Source organism: Mauremys reevesii, linkage group 22 (genome assembly GCF_016161935.1).
Source record: "Mauremys reevesii isolate NIE-2019 linkage group 22, ASM1616193v1, whole genome shotgun sequence".
Lineage (NCBI taxonomy): Eukaryota > Metazoa > Chordata > Testudines > Geoemydidae > Mauremys > Mauremys reevesii.
The window spans coordinates 5,627,572-5,640,240 of NC_052644.1; the positions used below are offsets into that span (position 1 = coordinate 5,627,572).

The following is a 12,669-nucleotide window of genomic DNA, read 5'->3' on the forward strand; positions in this document are numbered from 1 at the left end:
ACAGGGGGATTTGGGGGCAGGGACCAGACAGGGCGAGGGAGTTTGCCCAAGGGGGGGATCAAGCCCCTTTGCTGAGCTGCAGGGAGCCCCACTGGGTTATGGGGCACACATTGAGCAGGGGGAGGGGACCTGGTGTGGGACATAGAGGACAGGGTATGGAGGGGGGCTGGGCTCAGACATGGGACAGAAGTGAGGGGGGTGAGAGACAAACTGGCAGGAGAGTAACCCAGGGTAACCAAGGACAGAACTGGGGGGGTCAGCAGGAGCCATGTAACCTCCCAGAGACCCCCCCCTCACCCCAAGTGACTTCCCCTGCACCTCTGCTGGGCTCCAGGGACAGAACTGGGGGGGCAGCAAGGGGAGCAGGAGTCTAGGCTGCTGCGCCCCCCCCCAAGTGACCTGCCCACCCTCCTCTGCTGCTCCCACCTGCCAACTTCACTGGCCCCCCAAACTCCCTGCCCCCAGGCCCAGCCGGGAGCTGGGCCCAGCCGGGCACCATGCTGGAAGTTGGAGGTGTCAGTTCATGGAAATGTCGCCCGCCCTCCAGCTGTGGGATCGGAGAGGGGGTCAAGAGAGGACCCGGCTGCCCCACAGCCATAGATGCGTCCCACCGGACTCGGGGATTCATGCGAAAAAGGGACCCACAACAACCACGAACACGTCTTAGTGCCCGTTACGCCAAGGTCTCCAGCTCTCTGGGCTCAGGACTGTAGGGACGGCCTTGGCGATAAATGCAGGGCTAGGAGGCTGGACTCCTGGGCTCTATCCCCGGATGAGAGAGTTGGGTCTAGTGGTTAGAGTAGAGGAGGCTGGGAGTCAGGACTCCTGGGTTCTATCCCCAGATCAGGGAAGGGAGTGGGGTCTCATGACTGGAATAGGAGGACCAGGCGTCAGGACTCCGGGGTTCTATCCCTCACTGGGTGATCTCGGGTGTGTTCCCTCCCACTTCTGGTTCCCCAGCTGTAAGATGGGAGTGATGACACTGAATCAGGAAAAGTACCTTCCATCAGAGGGTCACAAAGTGCTGGATGAACACCACACACACACACACACACACACACGGACACCAGCCCATCCTGGGGCGACTCCCTGCAATTTCCTCTTCTATTTTAAGGACAGAAGCAGACACCTGCAAGCTGACCAGCTGGTCCGAGCGGCAATACCTCCACCCCCAATCCCGCCCCCTGCTGGTCACTCCCGCAGACAGAGCCCTGCGCACCCACAGTAACACGATCCCGTTAACCTTTCCGCTAGGAAGCCGGAGGTTCTGCAGAGGTGGGAACAGCGGCACAGACAGGGGATGGGAACTGGCCCAAAGTCCCAGAGTCGAGAATAGAACCCAGATCCCCCCCCCCCGCTCTAACCACTAGACCCCACTCCCCTCCCAGAGCTCGGGAGAGAACCCAGGAGTCCTGACACCCAGTTCCCCCTGCTCTAACCACTAGACCTCACTCACCCACCTACCCTGCCAAGCAGAGAAAAGACCCAGAAGAATAAGGTGCCTCTCGAGTGACACGCCATCTGGATGGCTTCCCAGGCTGGAGCTGGGCACAGCCATGGGGCGGGGGGAGCAGGACCTCACGCACGGTGCCCGTAGCTCAGTCCGCAGCAGGCCAGATGTATGCCGGGAGATCACCCCTCTGAACTTGCTTCTTGATCATCCTTGCTACGTAGCTCCCCACTTCCCGCCGGATCACGCCCTGCCCCCTCCCAGCCACCCCCCAACCGAGCTGGGCTCAGAGAACGCCACCTGCTTCGGTCCAGCCGGGGCCGTGGCACAAGCCCAGCCCAGGTGGCAGAAAGATGCCCGCCGACACCGGGGTGGGACCAAGCTAAACAGCGAAGCTGGGGGCCTCCAGAGGGCCGTGAGTGGGGTAGGAGGGACAGGAGAGAGAGCGCGTGAGCGAGACAGACAGGACAGAGGAGGAAAGGCAGGGGATGGGTGGAAAAAGGAAGGCAGGAGGGAGAAGGAAGGAAGACGCTGGTGAGATACGCGAGGGGTGCTGACTCACCCCACAGGTGCCGCTTCCGCCTAGCTGCCATGCCAGCATCCCACCGAGTCGCCCCGCCGGCCCCGAATGCCAGCGCCTGCCGCCAACCTCCACCACCAGTTCCGGATCAGCGCCGCCCCGATCAGCAGGACTTGGCTACTCCGTATGGCACCAGAGGGCGCAGCTCCTCCCCCCCCCACGTCACGGCTTGGCACCGGGCTGGAACATGTGATGTACACACACACACGTGGCGCGCTCCCCCTGCACCCACCCCCCCATGAAGCACCCGTGGGCAGCCGGACAGCCGCGTTACGCTGGGGAGGAACCCGGGGGGGAAGAGTCAGCTGCCTGGGCTGGACCAGGCTTGGTGCCAGGCGGGGGCACCCTTGAGGGGAGGAGGGAGCTGTGCCCCAAGGGATAAACGCCCAGTTCTGGGAGTGCCACAGCGACCCAGGAGAGCACTGTGGGCAAGGAGCACCCCTTGTGCCAACGACACGGCGGGGGGGGGGGGGAGAAGAGGGCACCAAGGAAATCTCTCCCAGCCACGAGAGGGCGCTGTGCAGAGACGGACGGGGGAGCATCCTGGGGGCAGACAAGTGTGCCAGCCGCGGGAGCAGGGGGTGGGATACCCGAGTGCAGCTTGGGCACGGCGTGTCACCCCGACCTTCAATCCCAGGGCTGGGAAATCCCTGTCGCAGGCCCACAGGCTGCAGGGACCCGCGAGGGGCTGGGGAGGCAGCGATCCCCACCCCGGCCAAGAAGGGGCAGCAGGGAGGAGATCGGCACACGGGGCTTCTGGATTTCTGCTGCAGCCACAGTCACCCCCCGCACGAGGCGGGGCAGGGGTTGTGTGCCCCGAACACTGACAAGGGTTACAGAGACACCAGCAGGATTTCAGAAGGGGACAGATCCCCAGCTGGCGTTGACTAGCCCTGCTCCATCGGCATCAAAGCCCCTTTACCCCAACGGGCCAGGAAAAACTTTGACGGCGGCTTCCTATCCCAAAGAAACAACAACCTGACACACCCACCTGGCGCTCAGCCCGCTCCCAGCACAGCCCAGCACCTCCGGCCCGATAGCCGCCCTCGGATAACTTTGTTCCTTAAACGTCGGGGTGGCTGGAAGGCAAACTTCAGGGCTGGCTGCCCCCCACTCGAGCCCCGGACCTGCTCTCATCTCCGTAAGCAGCGGAAACAGTCCCGGGACGCGATCCCCGCCCCAGAGATCCAGGGAGAGCTCCGATCCTCACACCAACCTCACACCCTCCGGCCCCGTTCCTATAACCGCGAGGAAACCGGACACCCAGCCCCCGAGACCCAACCCACCCGCCCCACCCCCGGCGGTTCTGATCCAAGTGTTCAGACGGGACGGTGATGAGCGGGGGGGTAAGAACCCGGGCAGAGTAAAGCTCCCAGAGCCATCGCCTGGTTGGGATCAACCTCAGGAAGGTTAGCCACACCTTTGCTGGAGGGAGTGTCCATACAAGGCCAAACTGCTCACCTAACCCCTTCCAGCACCAGCTTTCTCTCCCCCCCCCGTCCCCCACCAGCTCTAGGGAAAGTTCTGATCTGGCCCCAAACTCCCCTGTCTCTGAAGGAATCGGACGCCAAGCGCAGCTCAGGTAGATTTCGGCCCCAGCCCACAGGGCGCTGCCTGGAAACCAGCAGGGTTTAAAAGTCTAGCAAAACTCAGCCCCAGGTTCAGCACAAGCGTGTCTAGACGCAGCCCCCGCCTGGCACGACCCTGGCACCAGAGAGGTCCCTGCTGTGATCAGACACCTGTCCCCAAGGCTCTGGGGAGGGTGGGGCGGGCTGCATTTCTCTTCCCCCCCAGCCTGCACACAGCACCCCAAATCCTGATTACTCCAGTGGGGGCAGCTCAGGGAGACGCTCAGGGCAAGACTACAAACAAGGAGAGTGTGTAGGGGGGAGATCTGCTCACACCCACTCCCTCCTCATGCCCTGGCTACAGAAGCAGAGCTTGGCCCTGGAGATGGGGGGGGGGGTCTTCCAGCCCATTCTCCCCCCACCCCATATTAGCCGATCAGCCGTGGCACAGCTGTAGCTTCTGCTCAGCTGGGTGCATCCCTGCCCCCTCCCCAGAAACTATAACCCCCCCCTAAACCCTTCCCCTCCACATACACTCCCCTGGGGGAAATTCACCCGCTGACGTCACAAGGAGCCAAAACTTTGGCATTATCAAGTCATCGCCCCTCCCCCACTCGCAATCAACCTCGTCTGTAAAGACTCGCCCCCCCCCTCAACCGCTCCCCCCGAAAGCAGCCAGAGAACTCAATGCAAGCCGGGGGAGGGGGCGCCTGTGACTACTGCCCCACTCCAAACAGAACTGGGGGGGCAGGGGGGAGCACTGCAAAGCAGGGGTGTCATTTCAGACAAATTCCGGGGGGGGGGGAGTTGTGTGCAGCCTCAAGAACATTACAGGTGATTATCTTATCTCTGCATAGCCGGGGGGGGCATAGAGACCTATGAAAAATCCGGGGGGGGGGACTACCCGCCCCGTGCCCCATAGTAAATACGCCCCTGCTTGGGATCTTGCTGACTCGGCAGTTCCCAAGACCCCCGCGGGGGGGGGGGGGCAGGGGCTGATCGAGCCAGCCCAGCCCGGCTGCAGCCCGTGCATTCCCCCCCCACACACACACAAGGCCCCGGGCCCCCAGATCGCCCCACCTCAGGCGCCTCACGGGTTAACCCCGGCGTGCCTGGGCAGGGGGTGCCCCCCTGCCCCCCGGTACCTTGCACACTGGAGGCTGCTGCTCTCCATGGCTCGGCTCCGCAGCGCTTCCCTTTGCACTGCTCCGTCCTCCCCCACCAACTCCGGCGAAACCCACTCCCCTGCAAGCTACTCCCCCTCCGCCGCCCCTCCCCCAGCCGTGCCATTGGCTCCCCCTCCCCCCCCGCAGCCCGGGGCCCCCTCCCCGCCATGCAGCCCTTGCACACTCGCAGGGCCTTTGTGCTTCTGCGCGAGGGGATTGGGCGGCGGGGGTGTCACTCCGGGGTAACCCGCTGCTGGCAGATGGCTGCCCACGGGAGCCCCTCCGCGGCCGCCTCCGGGTGCTGCGGGCCACGAACCGGCCCCGGGCCAATCCGGAGTGACCCCCGGCTGCAATGGGAGCAGGGCCAGATTCTGCTCTCAGCTCTCCTGGGGTCAATCCGGAGTCACTCCCCGACTGCAATGGGAGCAGGGTCAGATTCTGATCTCAGCCCCCGCCGTGTCAATCCGGAGTCACTCCCCGACTGCAATGGAATCAGGTCGGACTCTGATCTCAGCCCTCCCCCACCCCCAGTTAATCCAGAGTTAATGCAGAGTCACCCCAAGTACAATGGGGGCAGGGCCAGATTCTGATCTCAGCTCCCCTGGGAAACTGGGGAAACTCAATCCGGAGTTACCCCCTGACTGCAATGGGGTTTAACAGGGCTAAATTCTGATCTCAGCTTGCCCCGGGGTCAATCCAGAATTACCCCCTGACTGTAACAGGGTCAGGCCAGACTCTGATCTCAGTTCTCCCAGAGTAAATCTGCAGTCCTCCCCTGGCTGCAGTTAGGGTTTGTCTACACTTAAAAGTTAATTCGGATTAAGGGAGGGTGTGAATTTAAAGGGGAACAGCTATTCCTGAATAACTCCATATGTGGATGCTCTTATTCCAGATTACGGGGTGCCCTGTTCTGGTTTAGCTGAATCCACTTCCAAAGTCAATTATGCTAAACCAGAACAAGGCAGGAACAAGATCGTACACACAGAGTGGTTCTGGATTAGCTCCCTGGGTAGACAACCCTTCGTTATTATAATTAATCGTGTTTATTCTAGCAGTGTCATTGGACCAGCCAAGATTGGAGCTCCAAACACAGTCAGGACCAGATTCTGATCCGTGACATTGAGTTAAATCTGGAGTGACTTCAGCAAGAGGAGGGAATCATGGCCCAATTTGTATCTCAGTTACACCATCTGGCCTCACTGCAGTAGGTTTAGGGCTTAATCCTGATCTGTTTCCTGGTGTCAGTCCAGACTGGCTCCATAGACTTTGGTGCAATTCAGAATCAGTTCTGACCCGATTGGGAAATGCAATGTGATCCCATTAACATCAGTGGAGCTGGAGCCTGATCCTGCTCGCCGTGACCCAGGCGTAAATCTGGAGTGACTCTATTGGGGGTCACTCTGGATTTACACCAGTGTAAACTGAGACCAGATTGACCCAGGAAGTTGCTGGCTATAGTCGAATCCTTTCTGGGTCGGGGGAACTGGGTCAAGCAAAATCCCACTTTCAAATGTGATCCGCACAGCCAAGGCTAACCACATCCCTGGAAGTGTGTGTGGGCACATGGCCCCTGACAGTGTCGTCCTACCCACGGGACAGAGAGGTGTCAGGGCTGCGTCCCCCAAGCTAACACACGTGGACCCGAAAACCACAGCACCACGACAAGCGTGTGTCATCCCCAACGTAGCTGAATCATGCAACGCAGAAGAGACCGACACGTGTTGTAACCACATTCCCATGACGTGTGCACACATGGTGCACAGCGTGGCCCTGCAGTGGGGACAGGGACGGAGCCAGGGTCTAACCCTGTTCCCCTCTTGTCATTGCATGTGGACACCAGAGCCACACTCCCTCCCAGGGCAGGGGATAGAACCCAGGAGTCCTGACTCCCAGCCCTCCCTGCTCTAACCACTAGACCTCACTCCCCTCCCAGGGCAGGGGATAGAACCCAGGAGTCCTGGCTCCCAGCCCTCTTGCTTCTGGGAATAACCCCCACCTGGGTCAGTCACAGCCAGGGAGGCTACGAGGCTCATGACAGGGAAGAGATGGCGCCTGTATCTCCCAAGTCAGCTGCAGCACAGGGTGCTGAGCCGGGCGGGTGCTACGTCACAGAGCGCTGCAGCTACCAAACTCCCTGGGTTGCACCCGGAGCCCCCAGGAATCCGCCGCCCCCCAGTTCACAGTGTCAGCTCTGTGCATGGCCTATTGGAGTTGCATTGGGAAAGTGACACAGAGGGTGAAATCCTGGCCCCATTAAAGATGATTTGGGGATCTAGTGATGAGAGTAGGGTGGGGCTGGGAGTCAGGACTCCTGGGTTCTCTCTCCAGCTCGCAGAGGGCAGTAGAACCAAGGCACAGAGCCGTTGACACCTAAGCCACTAAATCTCTAGATGACTTTAGGATAAGCCACTTCCCTGTCTCATGCCTCAGTTTCCCTCCCTGAGGCCTCCCTCCCATGGCTGTTCAGGTCCTCAAGGGACCCAGGGCTACTTCTATGACTACAGCATTAACTGAGAGACTGATCATCCCACTGTGCCCAGCAGGGGGCAGCACAGCATCGCCACACCCCCCTTTTACTCTGAGGGAAGGGGGTGGTTGAAAGAAGCCCCCATTGAGCAGGGAGCGGACCGAGTTGCCAGGGGTTGGAGGGGGTGGTTTGAGCCATTGTCCCCCTGGAGATAACCGGGGTGAGGCAAGCACCCCAGGTGCACACCAGCAACATGTCCACACTGCTCCCCCTCTTTTCTGGGGGACCCTGGAGTGGGGCAGGGGGCCAGGGCATTTCCCCACCTCCCTCTGCCCAAGGCCTTGGGGCTGGCTCATGCCGGCCCTTGCTCCAGAACAGGGCCTGACCAGGAGGAGACGGGCACACCCTGAAACTGGGGAACCAGACCCTGACTTCAGGGTGGAGGGAGTCCAGCCCTGGGGGGTGGGGTCTTTGCTGGAGGGGCCAAACTATCTGCAAAGCCCTTAAAGCTCATCCCTCCAGCTGGGTCTGTGCGAGAGGGGCCCCAGGCCTTCACCCCAGCCCGGGGATCGAACCAGGGCCTCTAGCGCTGACAGCGCAAGCTTCTCCGCTTGAGCTAAAGAGTCGGGCCATCCGCACACAGAGCCCCACCCCATGCCAGGGGCTCTGTGTGCCCCCCATTCCCTGGGCCAGGGGCTCTCTGTGCCCCCCCATTCCCTCTCATTTTCCTTTCTTTTGTCTCTCAGCATGTCCACGTTGTTAAGCTCCATTGGGAGGGAGAGCAGCGCTGAGGGGTCGGATTGCTGTACGGGAAGGTGTTGATGGCTGCACAGTTGCAGATCCAAAGCTGCTACCTCTGCTGCCAGATGGTGAGGCCCCGGGGGGGGGCCTCTTTTGCCCCAGTCCCCGATTTTCCCCTAAATCAAAAGGGCTCATAGATTTCAAGGCCAGCAGGACCAGTGTGGTCATCTAGTCTGACCTGCCAGATAGCCCAGGCCAGAGACCTGCCCCAACGTAATCCCTAGAGCAGATCACTCAGGTAAGACTGTTTTGTAAAGGAAAATCATGCATCACCCATCTATTAGAATGCTTTGAGGGGGCCGGCAAGCATGTGGACAAAGGTGACCCAGTGGATATAGTATACTTGGACTTTCAGAAACTTTTGACAAGGTCCCTCACCAAAGGCTCTTAAGCAAAGTAAGCTGTCCTGGGATAAGAGGGAAGGGCCTCTCCTGGATCAGTAACTGGTTAAAAGATGGGAAACAAAAGATAGGAATCAATGGTCAGTTTTCACAGTAGAGAGAGGCAGACAGTGGGTTCCCCGAGGGGGGACCAGGGCTGGAAAACATTCAGAAATGATGTGGAAAAGGGGGTAAACAGTGAGGTGGCAGAGTTGGTAAACGATACAGAATTACTCAAGACAGTGAAGTCCTAGGCAGACTGCGAAGTGTTACAAAGGGAGCTCACAAAACTGGGTGACTGGGCAACAAAATGGCAGATGAAATTCATGGTCGATCGATGCAAAGTGATGCATGTTGGAAGCCATAATCCCAACTCTACATATACCACGATGGGGTCTAAATTAGCTGTTCCCACTCAGAAAAGAGATCTTGGCGTCATCGCGGCCAGTTCTCTGAAAACGTCTTCTCAACGTGCAGCGGCCGTCAAAAAAATAAAATAAACGAACACGACGTTAGGAACCATTAGGAAAGGGGGAGATAATAAGACAGTAAATACCATAACACCGCTGTATAAATCATGCACACCCACATCTCAAATACTAACTGGAGTTCTGGTCGCCCCATCTCAAAAACGATATATTAGAACTGGCAAAGGTACAGAGAAGGACAACAAACATGCCGAGTGGTATCGAACAGCTTCTGTATGGGGAAAGATTAAAAAGACTGGCATGCTTCAGTTTTGGAAAGAGACGACTAAGGGGGATATGACAGAGGTCTATAAAATCATGACTGGTGTGGAGAAAGTGAAAGTGGGACGTGTTAGTTACCCCTTTACATAACACAAGAACCAGGAGTCACCTGATGAGATTAACAGGCAGCTGGTTTAAAGCAAACAGAAGGAAGTATTTCTTCACCCAACACACAGTCAACCTGTGGAACTCCTTGCTGGGGGATGTTGTGAAGATGAATAGATCCATCAGTGGCTGTTAGCCAAGATGGTCAGGGACACAACCCCATGCTCTGGGTGTCCCTAAACCTCTGACTGCCAGAAGCTGCAACTGGACAACAGAGGATGGATCACTCTTCTGCTGATTCCCCCTGAAGCAGCTGGCATCAGCTACTGTCAGAGACAGGACACTGGGCTAGATGGACCATTGGTCTGACCTAGTATAGCCATTTTTATGTTCTTATGAAAACATCTCATCTTGATTTAAACAATGTCAGTGATGGAGAATCCACTACAACCCTGCGTAACTTGTTCTAATGGTTAATGACTCTCACCATTAAATATGTACGTCTTATTTCCTGCCTGGTTTTGTCTAGCTTAACTTCCAGCCACTGGATCATGTTACACCTGTCTCTGCTAGACTGAGGAGCCTGAATATGATTCAATCTTTGTTCCCCATGTGTGTACTGATAGACGGGGATCAAGTCACCCCTTCACCTTCTCTTTGCTAGACTAAATAGACTGAGCTCCTTGAGTCTGTCGCTACAAGGCAGGTTTTCCAATCCATTAATCATCCCCATCCCCTTTAATCAGCCTTCTCTGACCCCTCCCCAATTGATCAACATCCTTCTTGAATTGTGGGCACCAGAACTGGACCCAGGATCCCAGCCGTGGTCACAGCCCTGGCAAATACGGAGATGAAATCACCTCTCTGCGCCTGCTCCCCGTTTACACATCGGTGAGAGAGCAAAGGAGCGAGGGAGCTGCCTGCAGGAGTCTTGAACCCTGGCTCAGGCGTCCTACAGGAGCCAACTAGAGGCACCTGGCCCAGGGAGGGGCTTGGAGTTTTACTTCTGACTTTAATTTCTCTGAATCAACCCAGACCCCGAGAAGGGGGTTGTGATGGGATGAGCCAAGTGAGGGGGGAAATCTGTGCCAAAGGGCCTGGAAAAGGGAGACGAAAGCGCAGGGCTGGGGCAACCCTGCCATGGGGGTGGGGAGCAAGCGGGGTGGCAGCTAATCCGGTTACAACATCCCAGGATGGCGTTAGCCCTTGTGGCCACAGAGTGGCAGTGGGAGCTCATGCTCAGCTGATTAGCCGCCTCCCTCCGCCACCAAATCTCTTTCGGAGTCGCTGCTTCCCAAGAGACAGTCCCCGGCCGACATTCTCTGTTCCTAGAGGTACATTAAAGCACATTGTATTTGCTTATGCCCGGCTTCCCCAGCGATCCAGATCGTCCTCTTCCTTATTTACCACTCCCCCAATTTCTGTGTCCTCTGCAAACCTGACCAGTGAGGATTTTATGTTTTCTTCCAGGTCACTGATAAAAATGTTAAACAGCATCACCAAGAACCGATCCCTGCGGGACCCCCCTGGAAACAGACCCGCTCGATGTTGATTCTCCGTGTACCGTTACATTCTGAGACCTGTCGGATAGCCAGTCTGTAATCTATTTAATGTTTGCCGTGGTAACTTTAAATCGTTCTAGTTTTTAAATCAAAATATCGTGCGGTACACGTCAAATGCCCTACAGAAGTCTGAGTATATTACACCGATGCGGTTACCTTTATCCACCAAACTTGTAAACTCATCCAAAAAAAGGTATCAAATTAGTTTGACAGGAGCTATTTTCCATAAACCCATGTTGATTGGCATTAATTACATCACCCTCCTTTAAGTCTTGCTTAATCAAGTCCTGCATCAGCTGCTCCATTACCTTGCTCAGGATGGATGTTTGTCAGGATGACAGACCCATAATTCCCCGGGTCATCCCATTTACACTTCGCACAACAGAAGCTTTCTTCCAGTCTTCTGGGATTTCTCTGGTGTGCCAAGACTTATTGAAAATCAACATTAACGGTCCAGCGAACTCCTAAGGCAGCTCTTTTAAAGCTCTTGGATGCAAGTTATCTAGGCCTGTTTATTTTTAAATGTCCAACTTTAGTAGTTTCTGTTTAACATCCTGAAGAGATACTAATGGAATGGAAAGAGTGGTATCATTGCCGTATGATGAGACTATAACTGTTTTTCCCCAAATGAAGGCATTTATTGAATAGTTCTGCCTTTTCTGCATTATTATTGATAATTCTACCATTTTGATCTAGTAATGGACCAATACCATTGTCAGGATTTCTTTTGTTCCTAATGTACTAAAAAACCCTCATTCTTATTGTCCTTAACTCTGCTGGCCATAGAGTTCGCCTTATGTCCCTGGGCTTCCCTTATCAATTTTCTACAATTACAAACTTCTGATTTATATGCACATTTATCAACTTTCCTTTTCTTCCATTTGTTATTTATATTTTTTACAGCTGCCTTCACTTCCCCTCTAAACCAGTTGGTTTTGTAACCATCACAGCCCTCTTCCTAGAGTGTGGCTTTTTGGCCATTTACTAAGGTCTTTTAAATGATTCCCAATTATCATTCACATTTTTCTGATTAAATTCTTCCTCCCAGCTGATTTGGCTCATGATTGTTTTCAGCTTTGTGAAACTTGCCCTATGAAAGCACCAAGTGTATATAATACTTATCTGGACTTTATTGTGCATGCACATTATAAATGTGATCAAGTCACGATCACTTGCACCTAAGTTAAGATTAATTTTTAGTTCTGGGGTCAGTTCCTCTTGATCAGTTCAGACAATAATATGACAGAACACATCCCTGTATTCACACCCTACACACTATTGTAATAATATTTGTGCAAAGGATGCATTGTAAGGTATCATTTGAAAACCCATAATCTGCTGAACATTATTGTCCTGGTACAATATGTGTGACAACATTGTATGTGAACTTATAAGATTCCCCTGTATGGTGTTATTAACATATATTCCAAACCCCACAGCCCTGCCCAGACAGGTCATAGAATCATAGAATATCAGGGTTGGAAGAGACCTCAGGAGGTATCTAGTCCAACCCCCTGCTCAAAACAGGACCAACACCAACTAAGTCATCGCAGCCAAGGCTTTGTCAAGTTGGGCCTTAAAAACCTCTAAGGATGGAGATTCTACCACCTCCCTAGGGAACCCATTCCAGTGCTTCACCACCCTACTAGTGAAATAGTGTTTCCTAATATCCAACCTAGACCTCCCCCACTGCAACTTGAGACCATCGCTCCTTGTTCTGTCATCTGCCACCACTGAGAACAGCCTAGCTTCATCATCTTTGGAACCCCCCTTCAGGTAGTTGAAGGCTGTTATCAAATCCCCCATCACTCTTCTCTTCTGCAGACTAAATAACTCCAGTTCCCTCAGCCTCTCCTCATAAATCTTGTGCCCCAGCCCCCTAATCATTTTTGTTGCCCTCC

General features: G+C 55.3%; 1 protein-coding gene and 1 long non-coding RNA gene across 7 annotated transcripts in view; one reads left to right on the plus strand and one right to left on the minus strand.

Annotated features, from left to right (window-relative positions):
* The window catches only part of HIF3A (hypoxia inducible factor 3 subunit alpha), a 23,254-nt gene extending 18,398 nt beyond the window's left edge, over window positions 1–4,856 (minus strand). For 2 of the 6 annotated variants that reach the window (XM_039511043.1, XM_039511047.1), the window contains exon 1: window positions 3,022–3,273. In XM_039511043.1, the coding sequence (XP_039366977.1) occupies window positions 3,022–3,167 (146 nt within the window). In that variant the 5' untranslated portion in view covers window positions 3,168–3,273. Of the gene's footprint in view, window positions 1–2,012; window positions 2,160–3,021; window positions 3,277–4,743 lie in introns of those variants that run through there. The other 4 variants (XM_039511045.1, XM_039511048.1, XM_039511050.1 and 1 more) reach the window with 4 other exon arrangements.
* On the plus strand, window positions 3,956–11,207 carry LOC120388930. Its single transcript, XR_005590678.1, has 4 exons — window positions 3,956–4,432; window positions 5,817–5,968; window positions 7,978–8,100; window positions 10,677–11,207. It is a non-coding gene; the product is annotated as an uncharacterized LOC120388930 (long non-coding RNA).
* The last annotated feature ends 1,462 nt before the right edge of the window (window positions 11,208–12,669 follow it).